Here is a 16489-nt window from a genome sequence, read left to right on the forward strand (position 1 = left end):
TCTGTGAAGAGGTATCTCTCCTTCTCTAACATACAGAAGAGAACGCCAGTTCTCTAATGGTGCTGAATGTGCAGCTAGTGATGCACCTGTGCATCAGCTAAAAACAAAAGTCCCTTTTTCTCTGCAGGGATTGTTTTAGCTGAGTGTACAGGTATACAAACCAATGGTATCTACATAATTAAATGAAGATAACTAGTGCAGAACGCTGCAGTGTGTTTACTCTCAGGCGCTAGATGGAGCATGCATATCACTTTTATTCTGCAGTCACTCCATTGGCTGCCCATCAGTTACTGAACTGATGACTATCACATCCAAAGACCTTGGCCCCTCATATCTGTGCAATAATCTTCACTCACCTGAATGGGGCCTTCTGCAGATACTGGGCAAAAGGAACAGCTGCCCACACATGTGCTTTCCCCACCTTATGGAATGACCTCCTGAGCTCCCACTCTCCTGGCTTTCCACAAACTATGCACAACTGAATTCTTCAGGAGGGCTTTCTACCTAGATTATAGGCTGTGTTGTAAGAAATAGCTTGGAGGGATGCATTGGTAGGGGCAGGAGCTATAGACTACTACACCATTGGGTACTGTCCGCTGATGTGCATATGCTTCTACTTGGGAGTTTCCACGTTGCCATGTGAACTAGTTATGCTTTGTATCAGACAGATTTCATCTCCGCCCTTGTCGTTTCAAATTTTCGTATTCGTATTCGAAACGTATTCGTTTCAAATTTTCTGCTACCATTCCCTATTGTATCTCCTCACTGAATATCCTAACTGTAGGTGGGTATTGTATTTTGCTCAGTGGAAGTCCTAGCTGTTGATTATATTGTATTTCACTTGCACTGCGTGATCCTCATTGGATCTCTGTGAGAAAGGCGGGCAATAAATAATACGATGAGATCGCTTGACTCGAGCAGCAGAGTATGGCAACTTGCCCCTTGCCTGTGCACACAAGAAAAGTTGGGTTGAAGCACCTCCTCCTCAAGAGAGCAAATCTCATATTAGACTGGTGTGTCTCAGCACATGAGCCACAGGATGGGAGACCCGGGATCCAGCCTTGAGGAGGGTCGTCGGCCTGACCAGCATTTGGAAAGTACATATCCTGCCTTCGCACTCAAACCCGGCTAAGCGGGGAGGTGCTTGCGGGAGAAGGGGTGGTTTTCCCAGGCTGCCAAAGGGAAGTGACGCCAAGCCAGGGTTCCCGGAAGCCCTGCTTCTATGTGCCAGGCAAGTGTTTTCACTTTTTGCAAGTGGAGGGTGCCGCCGGAGAGAGGTAAAAAAAGGAGGCGGAAAGCGGGGGAGGAGCGAGATTTGGGGACCGGCTCCGCTGGGTAGGGGCTGGGATCAGGGCAGCTGGCACTCTGGCAAGAAGCTAGGCGTCCCCCCCACCGGAGAACCAGAATCTGGGCAGAAAAGCCTAGAGAGTAGATGGTTGTTGGGGGTTTTCCGGGCTGTCTTGCCGTGGTCTTGGCATTGTAGTTCCTGACGTTTCGCCAGCAGCTGTGGCTGGCATCTTCAGAGGTGTAGCACCAAAAGACAGAGATCTCTCAGTGTCGAGAGACACTGAGAGATCTCTGTCTTTTGGTGCTACACCTCTGAAGATGCCAGCCACAGCTGCTGGCGAAACGTCAGGAACTACAATGCCAAGACCACGGCAAGACAGCCCGGAAAACCCCCAACAACCATCGTTCTCCGGCCGTGAAAGCCTTCGACAAGACTAGAGAGTAGACTTCACCCCCTCCGCACTCTGTTTACTAAGGGGATTGGTGTAGGTGTCAGGGAACGAATTTACTAAGCAGATGACTACGGGACGGGTGGCGGGAGGCTTCGCGGGTCAGATTCTGCTTCTCTTTGCTCTGGAGGCATAGAAGTTGCTCTGATTCAACTCCCAACTTTCTAGAAGAGAATTAGCAAGGGGTATTGAAATCCGCTACCCACCTATCTTCCCCCCCCCCACCCCGGTAGCTGTGGGAAGAACCGCTTGCTTGTATGTCAACAGTGGTCAAGCCCTTCAAAACTATGTGGTTGTGGCATGCACATCTATAATCTACTCCGTTATGCATCCCTTAGTGATGGTAAATGCATCCTAAGTCCTGGAGTACTAGTGATCAAGTTGTTTTATTGTATTTACTTTATTTCATTCACACACACCCGCTTTCTCCCCAAGAGGCTTGCATCGTTCTCCTCTCCTCTGTTTTAGGAGGCGGGTTAGACTGAGTGTGTGACTATTCCAAGCTTCCCTGGCAGAGTGGGTTTGTAATTTGGGTTGCCCGGATCTTAAACCAGCACTAACAACTGCACCCTACCAGCCCTTAGTGGTTAGTGAGAAAATCTACAGAGCTCTACAGCTCTACAGAGTGGCATATGGGACATATACAGAGTAGTGTATCTGTTTGCTCTTAATGGCTACTGCACCATCTTTCTCATAGTATTGCAGATTAGAATTAACCATTCCACGCATTAGTAAATTACCACAGTTTATTGAGCTTTAAATGATACTGTGATCTGCAAAGTCCATAGTTCAGCTTTCACCTTCGCCACCCTCTTAGCCCCTTATCCGCAATACAGGGATGATAATACTGATCTGCTTTACGGGGCTGTTGTTATATAAGGTTATGGATGTGAAATCCTTACCGCGAGCCGGCGGAGAATAGTGGCTAATGTGCTGGTTTAGGGCTTGGGAGGGCCAGATTCAAATCCCCACAAATGCCTTGGAGGATGAGTGAGATAAAAATGTTCTTAGTATTACAGCTTTTAAGAATTGGTACCCAATGCTTTGCAATATCGTTAGCAAGAAAAAGTGCTATATAAATGTTAAGTAATATTACTTCAGTCATCTTGATCTAGTTGCTCTTAATTATCCATTTGTTCTAATCTGCATTATAATCTTGAATAGGATCCCTAAGAAATGCATCTCAGGTCACAGATGAATTCTCTCTTTGTATGCATCAAAGATTTTTCGTATTCAAGGCGGCTACAGCATTGTAAAAATGGCCCTTTTAAAAAACTCCTTCAGTGCATGGTTTTGACTATTTTCCTCTGTTTATTGATTTGAACATGGAACAAAGGATGGTCATGGTTATAGATTGTGACCCTCTTAACAAGAAGAAAAAATATGTGATTTACAAGATACCCCAGCCCTAATGTCTAGCCTGCATCTTTATGGATGCAGTTTAGCACCTTGCTTCTGGCACCATGTCAGGTCCCCTAATTTCATATAGACAAAATGGTCATCACCATAAGGATTGACTCCCATTGATTTTCAGTATCTTCACTTAGGGAAATGACACATCTGTAAAAATAATAAAAATATACATATTTTGATGGCTTTGTTTTCACAGGCGTATTCTTTTTTGATAACAATATTGAAGCTTGTTGAGTTCTAATCCTTGGTGGCTTCTCTTCTTTTTGTCTTGTTTTGTCTTCTCGTGATATATGTCTTTGTTGTGTTGAAATATTTATGTTGAAAGCCAGTTCGGTGAAATGATTGGAGTGTCAGACGAGGATCTCGAAGATCCATGTTCGTATCCCCACTGTACCCTTGGAAGTTTGCTAGGTGACCTTGGGACAGCCACTCACTTCCTCTCAACCTAATCTACCTCACAGGGTTGATGTGATGATAAAATAGAGGAGGGGAGACTGATGTAAGCTCCTTAGAAGAAAAAGCAGGATAAAAATGTACTAAATAAATGGCTGAGAGGTGAATGCCAGTGATCCTGAATGTACTAACTTTCTGTCATCTATATTTGTGAAGGGAATGGAGTTGTAGTTATTGTCTTTGGAAATTTAGGCAGCTTTCATTGCATTATATATTGTACTTGTTTCGTTGCATTGTTCTGCAGTTTTGTAATCCTGTTTTATTGTATGTATTTTCTAGAGCATTCCCTAGTTGTGTAATCCAGTTTTTTAAATTGCATTGTATGTATTGTGCTCTTCCAGTTGTTTTAATTGCGTAATCTGTCTTGTGTGTCAACAAAAAAGGCAGACTACGAATGAAGTAAATAAATGAAAGGGAATGAGGGCAGAAGAGGACTTCTTGATCTCTCTTTTTTCTTTCAGTGTGCAGCCCCTCCTCAGACCACTAGCTCAACCACTCCCCCCACTCCAGGTTCCTGACCACTGCCTCATGAACCCTGTTATGTGTCCGTCGTTTAGCTGAGTCTCTTCCCCACTGTGGGGAGAAAGGTGAGGTTTGAGGAAACCTCTTCTTATCGGCTCTTTTTCTACATTGTACGTTTAGTGTGGGTGGAAGTGGAAAACTTGGGAAAGATGTGGGTGAGGCTGTGGAAGAAGGAAAGTTGTGAGAGATGTGACCATAAGGCAGTTAGCTTTAGTAGAAACCAGATCGATGAATGAAGCTTGCTGAGTAACACTGAGCCAGTTCCTCTCTGTCAGCCTACCCGCAGGAGGAGGAGAGAGTGATATATGCTGCCCTGGGATTCTTAGAGGATGGCTGGAATAAAATTGTACTTGACAGATGAAGGAAGGAGTGTGTGAATTCTGTCACTGTCATACACAGAGGCTGAGAGAGTCTGTGCCCTCTTCCATTTCAAAGACTATATAAATAACATTTAGATGTTATTTGACTGGTTTGAGGTGGGAGGATGGTCCAGAAGCAAAGTATGAAGGGAACTTCTTTAAAGTGCTGTAGCATAATGGTTAAGTGGCTGGGCTGTGAATCAGCACTCTGAGAAATAGCACTCTGCTAGTTGAACTCCCACTGCTGCCATGAGCTCAGCAGGTGGCCTTGGGTAAGCCACTCCTCTCAGACCCAGCTCTCGAGCTGTATTGTGGGGATAATGATAACACTGACTTCGTTTACCGCTCTGAGTGTGGCACTAATTGGTCCAGGAAAGTTGAGTACATTCTTTCTGACTGGAGGAATCAATCTAGGGAGGACCAGATTGCACTCTTCAAGGCCTTGAGTAAGCACCTGTCCCCAGTTACAACTGGGCAAAATGGAGGTGCCTTTGTCCCTTTCTGGGAGAGATGGACAAGGGGGAAGCAGAACAGGGGGACTGTGTGGGCTTAGCTGAACTCTCTTCCTTCTGTCTACCTGATTGTAGAACTACATTATGCAATGTTGCTGTGGTTGACACCCTGAGATGGCCAAAAGAGGCACTGATGAACCTCGGTTACCACTGGGTAAGCCACTAACTAACAACTAACCTGCTGGCCAACGACTTGAATGGAGCTGGGCTTCTCAAATATCAAATGTTTCCTCCCCCCCCCCTTTATTTTTCAATAGAAGATGGAGAGCCCACTCCACAGATCAAAGATGAGTGGACAGAGACCAGGCCAGAGACTTTAAGCACTGTGAAAATTGAAGCAATTTGCACAGATGATGGAGAGAGTTCTACACACAGTGCGGGTAAGTGTGGGAAAGGGACTTGGCTTTGGGTCCAGGTGATGGTGAATCTTGGTTTCACTCCCTAACTGTAGTCAAAACAAACCGTGCTTTTTCATTATATTGGAATTGCACTGCAGAGAAGTAGCAGCTTTAGAACCCTTCTCTGTCGTTTACATTTCTACGTGCAGGGGTTTTTTTCAAGATGGCAGAACATTCACCCATGCAATCCCCACTTGCAGCCTGTAGGTCAGGAACATTCTTGAAACCATTTTATCACACACTGAGCCATTTAGAAAGTTGCTGTATGTTGCCTGACCTAAGGATCTAACTCCATGTTAAACAGCGGATCTGTGGTAGGCTTTCCTGATGTGTAAATGCTGCACTATGGGGGGACTTGACATGGATCAGAGCTGTGGAGGGGTGCTAAGCTTTTATCTTGAGGCATTTCTCTGTTAAAAATATGCTCCACCCTAGCTGGACTTAAAGTTGTCTAGAACAGCAACATTTTCAGTCAGGTAAATGGTGTGGGAGCAAAAGGTGAAGCCTCCTGCCCTTCCCTAGTTCTGTGCCCCCATATCACAGTACACGCTAGGGTTGTGAGATCTTCCTTTTCCCAGTCCTATTGTTTTTAAATGCCTGAGTTCTGCTTCTATCTTTAAAATTGGCTGAAATGTGTGTGAATGTGTGAGGGCTGTTGCTGAAGAAACTTTTTATAAACATTTGAGTAACAGTCAGTCAAGGAGCTGAGTTCCGCCTGCTGCCCCAGACAAAGCTGGCCTTGTAGTGAGTGGTATTTCTATTTAAATTATAGCAATAATTTGCATCTCTGAATGTACATTAAAATATGCAAATATTGTCCTGGGAAGGAGGGAGAAAGATCTTGTCCTGACTTTTGGTTATGTGTAAATGGCCATCCTAATACCTGAACATACCTCTGTGACTGCTTTTTACATCTATGTTACATTGGGGGAGGGATCCAATTATGGCTCCCCACCATCATTTATATAACTTAAAGAAGGTAGTCTTGAACAAGTTTTTTTCCTCTTGTTCTTTCAGCTTCACTTCCCTTTTTGGAAAATGGGGCTGTTAGGGCCCTTTCTTAGACCTCTGTTGTACAGGTGATTAAGAATTATTTGCAGGCATTGGAATGTGCAGAAATCATAACTAATGTTCAGGAAAGGGAATGGTGCCATGGTTCTCAAAATAATTTTTACTCCTCCCAACCCCCTCCCTGCCTTCCTCCCCAGCAGAGGAGCCGGCACGCAAGCGCAAGAAGGGCCCTGCCCCGAAGATGTTGGGGGACGAAGTGTGCAGTGTGTGTGGGGACAAGGCCTCGGGGTTCCACTACAACGTCCTCAGCTGTGAGGGCTGCAAAGGCTTCTTCCGGCGCAGTGTCATCAAGGGGGCACAGTACACCTGCAAGGGCAGTGGGCAGTGCCACATGGACATGTATATGCGCCGCAAATGCCAGGAGTGCCGTTTGAAAAAATGTCGACAGGCAGGCATGCGAGAGGAATGTAAGTACAGGGGAGATGTGTGGCTGGGATCTGGGGCAGGGCTGTGCCTCAGAAAGGGGATTGGTAAAGGAATACGGTTCTTTAGAGAGGGGGGCTGAGTATTGGCATATCTGAAACTCAGGGGTGCTGTGTATGTCTTGTGATTTCTCCTCAGGTGTGTTGTCCGAAGAGCAGATCCGAAAGAAGAAGATCCGTAAACAGCAGGAGGGGGAGGGGACATCGAGTGGGGAAGGGGGCGGAGGTGAGGTTCTTCGGGTGCCCCCTCTGCCCTGTGATCCCACCCTGCTTCAGCCTGAACCAGCCCCCCTCACCCCCCAGCAAGAGGGCATGATCCGGCAGCTGGTGGCCGCACAACAGCAATGCAACAAAAGGAGCTTCAGTGACCAGCCCAAAGTCACGGTAATCATAGACAGATTTTGGGTAGAGACAATGCACAAAACCCCAGTGGATGCTACTTGCCACCCCTCAGAACCATCACGCTGTAGCTATTTATCAGCCATGAGTTCAGGGTGGGTTATGTGCTGCTGGCCACATAGAAAATCATTAGGCCCCACCATGCTTTCCAGAGAACCCTGGAGTCTTGCAGAGATGGTAAAACCCACTTGTTCTCTGGGGTCTTTCCTATTCCTGGTATGGCTATATCCCATTGCTGACTGCCTGAGCCGGGCTGAGAAAGGGAGAGTGATTTGTATCCTCTCAGGGATGAGGGAAGTAAAGAAGCCTTTCTCATGAGGCAAGGAATGGATTAGGACGTCTCTGTTTGGTTGGAGGATGAGTAATTGCTGTATTCTCCCCCTCCCACTTTGTGCTCTTTATTTGCATGCCTGCAGTACCTTGGAGCAAGCCTAGGAATCCCATCTGTAGCAACTAATCTCCTTAAATCTCCCTCTCCTCATGGCTGGCTACCTGAAGTGGTTACTTCAGGCAGCAGATTTTGGGAGACTGGTAGCCTTCCATTAGGCCCACTGTCAGACAGCTGACTGTCTCCCCCACCCAGGAGACAGAGGAGATAAACCTTCTTGCTCCCCCAGGGCTCTTCCAAAGCAGCACAGCAAGCCACACATGCCAGTTTCCAAACTGGAGTCCAGTTTCCAAACTGGAGGGTTCTGCCTGAATGTTGACAGGGCAACTAAAATGGTAGCCAAACTCTCACAAGAGGAAGGAAATCTTCCAAGAATTCAAGAAAGTTCTATAGGCCATGTTAGGTTTGCCTTGCTATCTTTAAAGAGCGTGTGGCAGCAAAGAGGTAAGGACAATTATCTCCCCTCGCTCCTGGGGTGGAGGGAATGGAGGCATCATCCATGTGGCACTTCGGGCCTGGTGGTGGCGAGGTTGGCCATTGCTGTCAAAACACTCAGCTGTCAAAACACTCTGAGCCACCCCTGTCTCCCCTCACTCTTGTGTAAACCTCCCTCTCAATAAAATTCCTTGAATACAAGACAGGTAAACACTCCTTTTCCTTCTAATACCACCTCACTTGCAAACACACAGGAACACGAGCCAAAAGAATCCCTCACCAACACAAACACTCACCCCCCCCCCATCATTAATTGGTGTATTATGACTGGCATATTCAAGTTGCCCATTGATTTGTCACAAGGTGGGATTATAAAAAAAGAATAGAGAGGCACCCCACCCCCCACCCCAATCAGATGAGATGGTATTTCTACTTCATCAGCTCTTTCTTCATCTAAATTTAGTAAGGAGAGAAGAAATATGCTAGAGGGAGGGAGAACTAGGCCTTGTGGGAATCTCTGGCAGTGGAGCAGAATCCAGTGGCTGCCCTGAAAAGTTGGGGACAGTGAGATTCAATGTGCTGGTGCTAAGAGAAATGGAAAATTTGAGGATCTCTGTACAGAATAGTAGTCTTGTAAGTCGGAATATGGAAAAGGAGAGAGCGAACCCCTGGACTTGTGTAGGAGGGGAGGGGGTCTAGTGGGTGAGCAGAGGTCAGATTCTCATTCCTGTGTCCCATTCCATCCTGTCTCCTGCCTCCCTTTGCACACAAGATATTTTACTGGGTAAGAAGAAAAATGCAGTCTGGAGGGACTCCTTTGCTTGTAAATGGGAAATGGTAATTTTAGTAATTAGGGTAATGAACAATGAATTAGGAAAACAGCTCAGATCTTGTTTGGATAAGATCCCAGGCTCCTATCAGTTTGCAGATTAAGGAGATTGTGTAATACGTGGTAGGATTGGGCAGGGGGAGGGGGCGCAACCACAGAGTCTGGGCAGCCTGTGCAGAGTGAGTGCCTAGATCCACCTCATTCCTCATCTCTCCTCTTTGTGTATCTTTTGCAATACCACTTCCTTGGCGCCCCCAGCCTTGGCCTATGGGCAGTGACCCCAACAGCCGGGAGGCACGCCAGCAACGCTTTGCCCATTTCACGGAGTTGGCCATCATCTCGGTACAGGAGATTGTGGACTTTGCCAAGCAGGTACCCGGCTTCCTGCAGCTCTCTCGGGAGGACCAGATTGCGCTTCTCAAGGCCTCCACCATTGAGGTAAACGAGTGTGGCGCGTGTTGTGCTCCACTCCTGCCAGAAACTCCAAACTCTCCATTTTAGGAGCTTAAAAAGTTAGAAGTATCATTTCTAAGCCTAGGGCTGTTCCCAGTCTTCCTGGATGCTGAGTAATACCTCTGGATCCGGCTGTTGTAACTGACAGATGGAATCTCATGTATCCAATAGCATTGGATGTTCTGCTTATGAAAAGAAAGAGTTCAGTGTTAAATAAGCATGAAGAATGCAGATTGGGAGATTGCAGCTGTGGATGAAACAGAAGTAAAAGAGCTTTCATTAAAGGATCAAACCTGTGGGCTGTACCACTCATAATGCCAGATGTGGTGGGGACACCATTAAAAACAAAAAAGCACAGAAAACTACCATGTTAGGGAAAAGGCTCCAAACCCTTTTTTCCTGATATGAATGTTTTCGATATGCAGGGTTCAATTGGTTTGTTGTAGACTGTATGAGTTTACAGACTTATCAAAGTTGTTATGTATTACAATATGAAATGAAGAAGAGTATGCATTACATTTGAACTATGTTACAGTAAAGGATCAAATCTATTCATTTTTTTAAATTCTATCCTGCTGTCCTACAGACCCAAGTGGTATAGCTCAGACATAAGAGTTGGATCCAGCTAGCTTTTTCACTCAATCTCTCCTAATTCCCCTCCGTACTACAGCCCCTGTCCCACATGGCATTTATCCTTGCATGACCCATGATTCGTAAGCATGGCATCATAGGCTTTTTGGGTAGTCAGCGGGATCCGTGCCTTCCTCCATTATCAGCAGAAAAGTTGGTTGGATCCAGCCCATAGTGTGAGCTACATCTTACTCTGAGTTACTCTGGAAATCGTTAACTCTGGAAAGGGAATACTGTGGGAACTTCATTAAGGCCAAGACGTTGCATATCCCGTCAATCAGTGTACTTGTATGTTGGATGTAAACAGAGAAGAGAGGACAACTTCACACCTGCCTTTCTCCACAGATCATGCTATTGGAAACAGCACGACGCTATAATCATGAGACCCAGTGTATTACATTTCTTAAAGATTTCACCTACAGCAAGGATGACTTTCACCGTGCAGGTGAGAATAGTCAAAGTCCTGGGGGTGTCTGGGAGTCTATTCCCAGAAAATTCTTCTCCTTGGGACACTATGCCAGTGGAAATCTATTAAGAATTGCTAAGGGAGATCCAAAAAATTATTTTGCAGTGCAATCCTAAGTAGAGTTGCATCTTTCTTGGCCTGTTGAAGTCAATGGGTTTAGAAAGATGTAACTGCTTAGAATTACACTGTTGGTGACTTTGGGGGTATACTAATTTCTCTCCCTTATTTCACAAAAAAAGGACACTTTTCACTTTAAGTTCATGAGTTCTGTTCCATTTGATATCTTAATCCATCTATTGCTTAGCATAAAAGTCTCTGCTGAGGAAAGGACTCCTAGCTAAAGGAAAAACCGTTTCTAAAATTGTTTGTGCCCTTTGTTTTTAATTTGGCAAAGACTGGCAATTAAGCACATGGGGTGGCAATCCCAACAGGTGCCTTCTCTAAAAGGAAACAGAACCTTACCAAACATTGCTGCTATTAGAAACTAAAAGGACAAGGTCGTGCAGCTCCCTGGACATAGTTCCAATTTCCTGGCCAATAGAATCTTACCAGCACTCATTTCATTGCAGTGTGATTTGCTCCACTTGGTTAGACTTGCAACAAATAGGAACAGCAGCTTAACTAGAAATATATAGAATTGATGGGGAACGGCAATTGTGTTTTTCAAAAAATTTTGTGCAGTTTTGAAAACAAAAAGGGGCTTTTTTGCAGGGTGGAGCTTTCTCTCTCTCTCTCTCTCTCTTTTAATCTGTTATTTTGAGGATTCTAATGGGTATTCTGGTCACTCCTGGCAAACAAATATGTTGCTAAGTGCAGTCCTAAAGAGTTACAACCTTCTAAGCTATATGGTTTGAATCTTACCAAATTTGCTGCTCTGTCTTGCTCAGTTCTGTTCCTCATTGTAGCTTGCATCCCTCTTGGCTTTTGTCCATGTGTGTCCTATGACCCCTGGCATGGGATTGTTTTTGCCATTTTCATTTAATCTGGCCTAAATCCGCTGTCCCTTGTGGCTTGTATACACACAGGTCCAGCAATCCCCAGCATAGTTTTTTGGGGGGTAATCCTTTCTCACAAGCAGAAAACCTGGTTGGATCCAACTCATAGCCTTTCCACCTGGTCAAAAGCAGACCTCCTTTCACCAGTGGAAAAGCTGCTAGGATCCAACCTGTTAACTTCAGTGGACTTAGAAGGGTGGAGAGAAACTGTGGCTCAGTGGTAGAACATCGGTTTGGACTGCAGAAGGTCCCAGGTTCAGTCCCTGGCATCTTTAGTTATGAAGTTTGGTTAGCAGACAATGGGAAAGACCTCTCCCTGAGGTCCTGGATTGCTGCTGCCAGTCTGAGTGGACTTTACTGACCTTGATGGACCCGTAGTCTGATTCAGTATAAGGTAGCTTCATATGTTCACGTTCAACTCTGCTTAGGATTGTGCTGCAAGGGAACACTTCCCTTGCAAACAAAAGGTTCACGACAGTGTTGTAACAGACATTTCTTTATGCTTCTGGAGAAAGGACATTGTAAAGACTGCTGCATTTCCAGATTTACCAAATATACCGGGCTCACAGTGTAAAGGAATGAAAACACAAAGAACCACCATGTACACAAAATATGCTGAGCTATAAATGATACTAGAATTGTATAAAAATAATTTTTATATACTATAAAAGTGAGTGAAAGGTTCTTACAAAAATACAGAAATACAATGTATATTAATTATAATAACATTGCCCACACAGAGCAAATAAGCCGTCATTTAGGCAGTCTCACGTTATAAGGGAGCGTTTCTTTTGGGATGACTTTGCTAAGTACTTAAGCTTACGGCTTCTGGGGAAGGCTGCTGGAAACGGGTTTCAGGTTTCCCCGGAATGCTCCTTAAGGCAAGCATTGACAGCACGTTAAATTGTGGATGGGTCGTCTCTGCTTATAATGTGAGAGTTTGCACAGCAGAAATGACAGTTTGTGTTGCCGATATTGTTTGCTGGTAGAGTCATTCATTGATGGTAACTTGAACTGGATAATTGTGATTCTTTGTAGCTTTTCTAAAAAAAAATTGAACATCGGCTATCTGTACATATTTATTCCGTCTGGTTTATTGTAGGGATTGGAACACATTGCTTGTTTGCTCTGGGTGGGCGATGTTATTACAGTTACTACTATACATTGTATCTCTATATTTCTGTATGAATAATACATTCACTTTTATAATATATAAAAATTATTCTTATACAATTCTAGTATTATTCATAGCTCAGCACATTTTGTATACGGCATTTCCGGATCTGGCATGTTCCTGCCGTTGTTTTAGCCATTTGTTGGGTGGTGCACTTGCTTGGGTGGTCTTATCACCCAGGCATTTAGATTCTAGCTTGCTTGATGCGTTCTACTCCTGTATCTTTCATGTCTCTTTATCTCGCACGTACGATCTCGAGAGCAAAAAGGGTGTATCTGTTTCAGGCCCTCTGGCTCAGCTGGGACTTTGAACCTCCATGCTTTGGTATGTTGTTATTAACATGGCGCTCCATGGGGAGGTTCTTTTTTGCTGAAAAAATACATCAGGATTATTTTATGATGGTTACATTTCTGGCCTTTGATCTCTGGTGGGTAGTCTCTGTTTGTATTTAGCAGAGATTTCCTTGGCATTTGCACATTTCAATCTGACAAGCAAGACGTACCCTTTTTGTTCTGATCCCCTGAATTCACATACTCCTCCCCTGCAAAATCAGGTCTACAAGTGGAATTCATCAACCCCATCTTTGAATTTTCCCGGGCCATGCGGCAGCTGCAGCTGGATGATGCCGAGTACGCCCTTCTCATTGCCATCAACATCTTCTCTGCGGATCGGCCCAACGTGCAGGACCATGGCCTGGTGGAGGCGTTGCAGCAGCCATACATTGAGGCCCTCAGTTCCTACATCCGGCTCAACCGTCCGCAGGTGTCTTGGCTGGGCACTGGGTGGGCAGTGTGGTAAAGTAAATGGGACGGGAAACTGGAGTCATGAGAAAAGGGATGAGGAGCAAAATTGCTGGAGTTTCAGGACTCAAGGCCAAACTCTGTCTGGCAGAATTTGCTGTTAGGACAGCATGTTGGCCATCAGCAAATCTTACTCCAGGGTCTCCCAGCTGATGGAAGAAGGAACCCTGAGCCCTTGAACTTACCTTCACTCTTCAGTGATTTCGCAGGGAGAGACAAAAACCACCTCCTTCCTGCAGATTGGAACAGCCTCTCTCTTCTCCTTCAGCTGTGGATAAGGGTAAATAAGCCTCCTTGCAGCAACTTGTTCACAGGGAACGGAAGGTGGAAAGGCCCCCAAATATAGGACCAGAATGGTGACATTGGCTAATCCTTGAAACAATCTCTTACGCTTTTCAAAACTGGAAATGCCATACGTGGGAGATGGCAGTTCTGAAGGATGGGGTTTTGCTCCAAGCCCTTTGCAGGATGTTTCTTGGGCACCATGAGATTTAAGATCTAATCCTAATACTTAGCATTTATATAACATGTTATAGTTTGCATTATCTCAGTATTGCTTACAACGACCCTGTAATGTAGGCCAGTGTTTTTATCTCTGATTTACAGAGGCTCTGATAAGAAGAGCACTGCCAAATTAGATCAGTCATCTCTCTAGTTCAGAATCTTGTTTCACATGTCCCTGGGCGGCAGTCAAACAGGGCAGCGAGACCAAGACCATGTTGCCTCCTCGTGCTAGAATTCAAAGGTTTAATGCCTCTGGGCGTGGATGTTCCCTTTAGTCACCATGGCTATTAGTCATTGATAGACTTATCTTCCAAGAATCTAGTCCCCTTTTAAAGCCATCTATGCTTGTGGCCATTCTCTGGCGGTGAATACCATAATTTAATTCGTCATTTGAGTTGAGATTTCTTTTTGTCCATCTCGGAAGCTATTGCCTATCATCATTGAGTGCTCCTAAGTTCTAATCTTAAGAGAGAGGGAGAATAAGCTCTCTGATAGGCAATTCACTTCGGAGGTGAGATCTGAAATGGCTTTCCTAGAATTGCATATTGTAGTTAGTCCCTGAATAGTATAGGGGAAACCCACTTTCAAATCTCCACTTGGCTATGCGACTGTCCAGGTGTCCTTCAGCTGAGAGACCAGTGACCAGCTCAACATCTGTCACAGGGGTGTTGTGAGAAGAGAATGGGGCAGGGAGCATGTACACCGCCCTGAGTTTCTTGGAGGAAGGGTGGAAGGAAAATGTACTAGTAAATCAATAATCTACATCTCTTGCTTTGTTGTTCTGTGACATTCGTGCTTGCTCACTCTTAGCTACCTCCCAGGCCCCCAGGCAATGCCTCTGGTTGTTAATTCTACCCTTATTATTCTGAAAGTCTGTCTTGCAATGCAGGTGGTATCTGTGCCCAAAGCAGGCAGCACTCTGATGCACCACAGGAAATCAATCAAGCTGAACTCCTCGACACAATGGTATCCGTTGTGTCACAGAGACAACTTCCTCCTCAGGCTGTCCCCACAGGTGTATCTGCACTCTTTCTTTGCAGAATCACTTGCCCTGGCACGGCAGCATCCTGTAGCACTCCCACAGCTTGGTTGCTCCTTGCAAAATCCCTAGAATGCTTCAGTCTACCTACAACTCACTACTGGTATACACGCGCAGAGACGAAGCTGTCACAAGGGTCCCTATGTCGTTTGTTTTTAAATTAGCGTGAGACTCTTTCTGCCTCTTTTTGAAAAGTTTTTTTAACTGTTGGAATGAGTTAGATCTTGTGGGACCATTCTGCTAACAGAACAGCAGAAAGGATCCAATCTGTTTACTGTTGACATTGTCAATGTTAAGTAGACATATATGTCATACAGTGGTCGTATATCGACAACTGGGATTTTTAACCAAGGTACTGTTGGCTAAATTTTTCCCAATTGTTCCTTTAGGACCACCTGATGTTCCCACGCATGCTGATGAAGCTGGTGAGCTTGCGGACCCTGAGCAGCGTACACTCCGAGCAGGTCTTTGCGTTGCGTCTTCAAGACAAGAAACTTCCACCGCTTCTCTCCGAGATCTGGGATGTGCACGAATAGATGTCTTGGGTGTAAGGGGAGGCCACAGACCCTCCCTCTTATGTACACCTTTCCAAGCCCCAGGAAACATTGTATCCCATTGAGGATTCTTTGAACCTCAACATAAACTTGAACCCGAAAGACAGACAGAGGAGCTACAGCAAGGGGCTACTAAGCACTTTTTTCCCCATCTACTTTTTTCCTCTCAAGCACTTGCCTCCCGATTTTGTTCTTCTGGTTTTTGAGAGGGGAAGATACAAGTCAGTTGTGCATGGGGAGTAGGGGGGAAGATGCAAAGAGACTTGCTGCAAAGACTTATCCCTCCTGTTTCATGAGGAATGAACACCCCACCCTATGTGGCTTTTTCGTCTAACAACACCCACACGCACCCTACTAGGGAAGGGGAGAGTATTGCAGTGGGAGAGGGGGGTCACCGAATGCCTGGTGTGGGGCAGACGCCCAGAAAAATAAACTCAGTCCTGATAAACCAAGTATCTTTGCCTGATCTTGTGATGTGTGTGAATGGAAAGTATTTGGGGTATTACTTGCGCCTTTCTGAGATGGGGTGGAAACAGCAGTCAGGACCTTTTCGGTTTATTTAGGTACTAGCAACAAAGCCCATTGTGGGGGAAAAAAATACAACGGGCTCTAGAAAGGGGATGGTGGGCAGGCAGGTATTGCCTCATCCTCCGGCCTGGTTCTGGCTGGGTGAAGGTGGTGGTGGGCATTGCCTCCTGATCCCAGCTGAGTGAAGGTGGGGGAGCAGGCATTGCCGCATGCTCTGCACCTGATCTCAGCTGGGTGAAGGCGGCGGGCGGGCATTGCTGCCTGTTCTGCGCCTGGTCCCGGCTGAGTGAAGGTGGTGGCAGGCATTGCCTCCTGATCCCCGCCAGGTGAAAGTTGCGGGCGAATATTGCTGCCTGCTCCGTGCCTGGTCCTGGCCAGACAAAGGCAGTGGGCGGGCATTGCCGGCTGC

The 16489-nt window shown here is 45.7% G+C and overlaps 1 protein-coding gene across 2 annotated transcripts; it reads left to right on the forward strand.

Annotated features, from left to right (window-relative positions):
- The first annotated feature begins 1205 nt into the window (after nucleotides 1-1205).
- Nucleotides 1206-15991, forward strand: NR1H2 (nuclear receptor subfamily 1 group H member 2). 2 transcript variants are annotated; one of them, XM_054995675.1, is made up of 10 exons: nucleotides 1206-1277; nucleotides 4064-4189; nucleotides 5071-5149; nucleotides 5253-5375; nucleotides 6602-6871; nucleotides 7026-7270; nucleotides 9196-9375; nucleotides 10366-10465; nucleotides 13209-13417; nucleotides 15388-15991. In XM_054995675.1, exons 3-10 carry the CDS (start codon nucleotides 5110-5112, stop codon nucleotides 15532-15534), a joined length of 1314 nt encoding a protein of 437 aa, XP_054851650.1. In that variant the 5' UTR covers nucleotides 1206-1277; nucleotides 4064-4189; nucleotides 5071-5109; the 3' UTR covers nucleotides 15535-15991. The 2 variants fall into 2 exon arrangements, with proteins under 2 accessions (XP_054851650.1, XP_054851651.1); XM_054995676.1 differs by having other exon boundaries at nucleotides 6605-6871.
- The last annotated feature ends 498 nt before the right edge of the window (nucleotides 15992-16489 follow it).

The sequence above is a fragment of the Eublepharis macularius genome, chromosome 12 (genome assembly GCF_028583425.1).
Source record: "Eublepharis macularius isolate TG4126 chromosome 12, MPM_Emac_v1.0, whole genome shotgun sequence".
Taxonomy (NCBI): domain Eukaryota; kingdom Metazoa; phylum Chordata; class Lepidosauria; order Squamata; family Eublepharidae; genus Eublepharis; species Eublepharis macularius.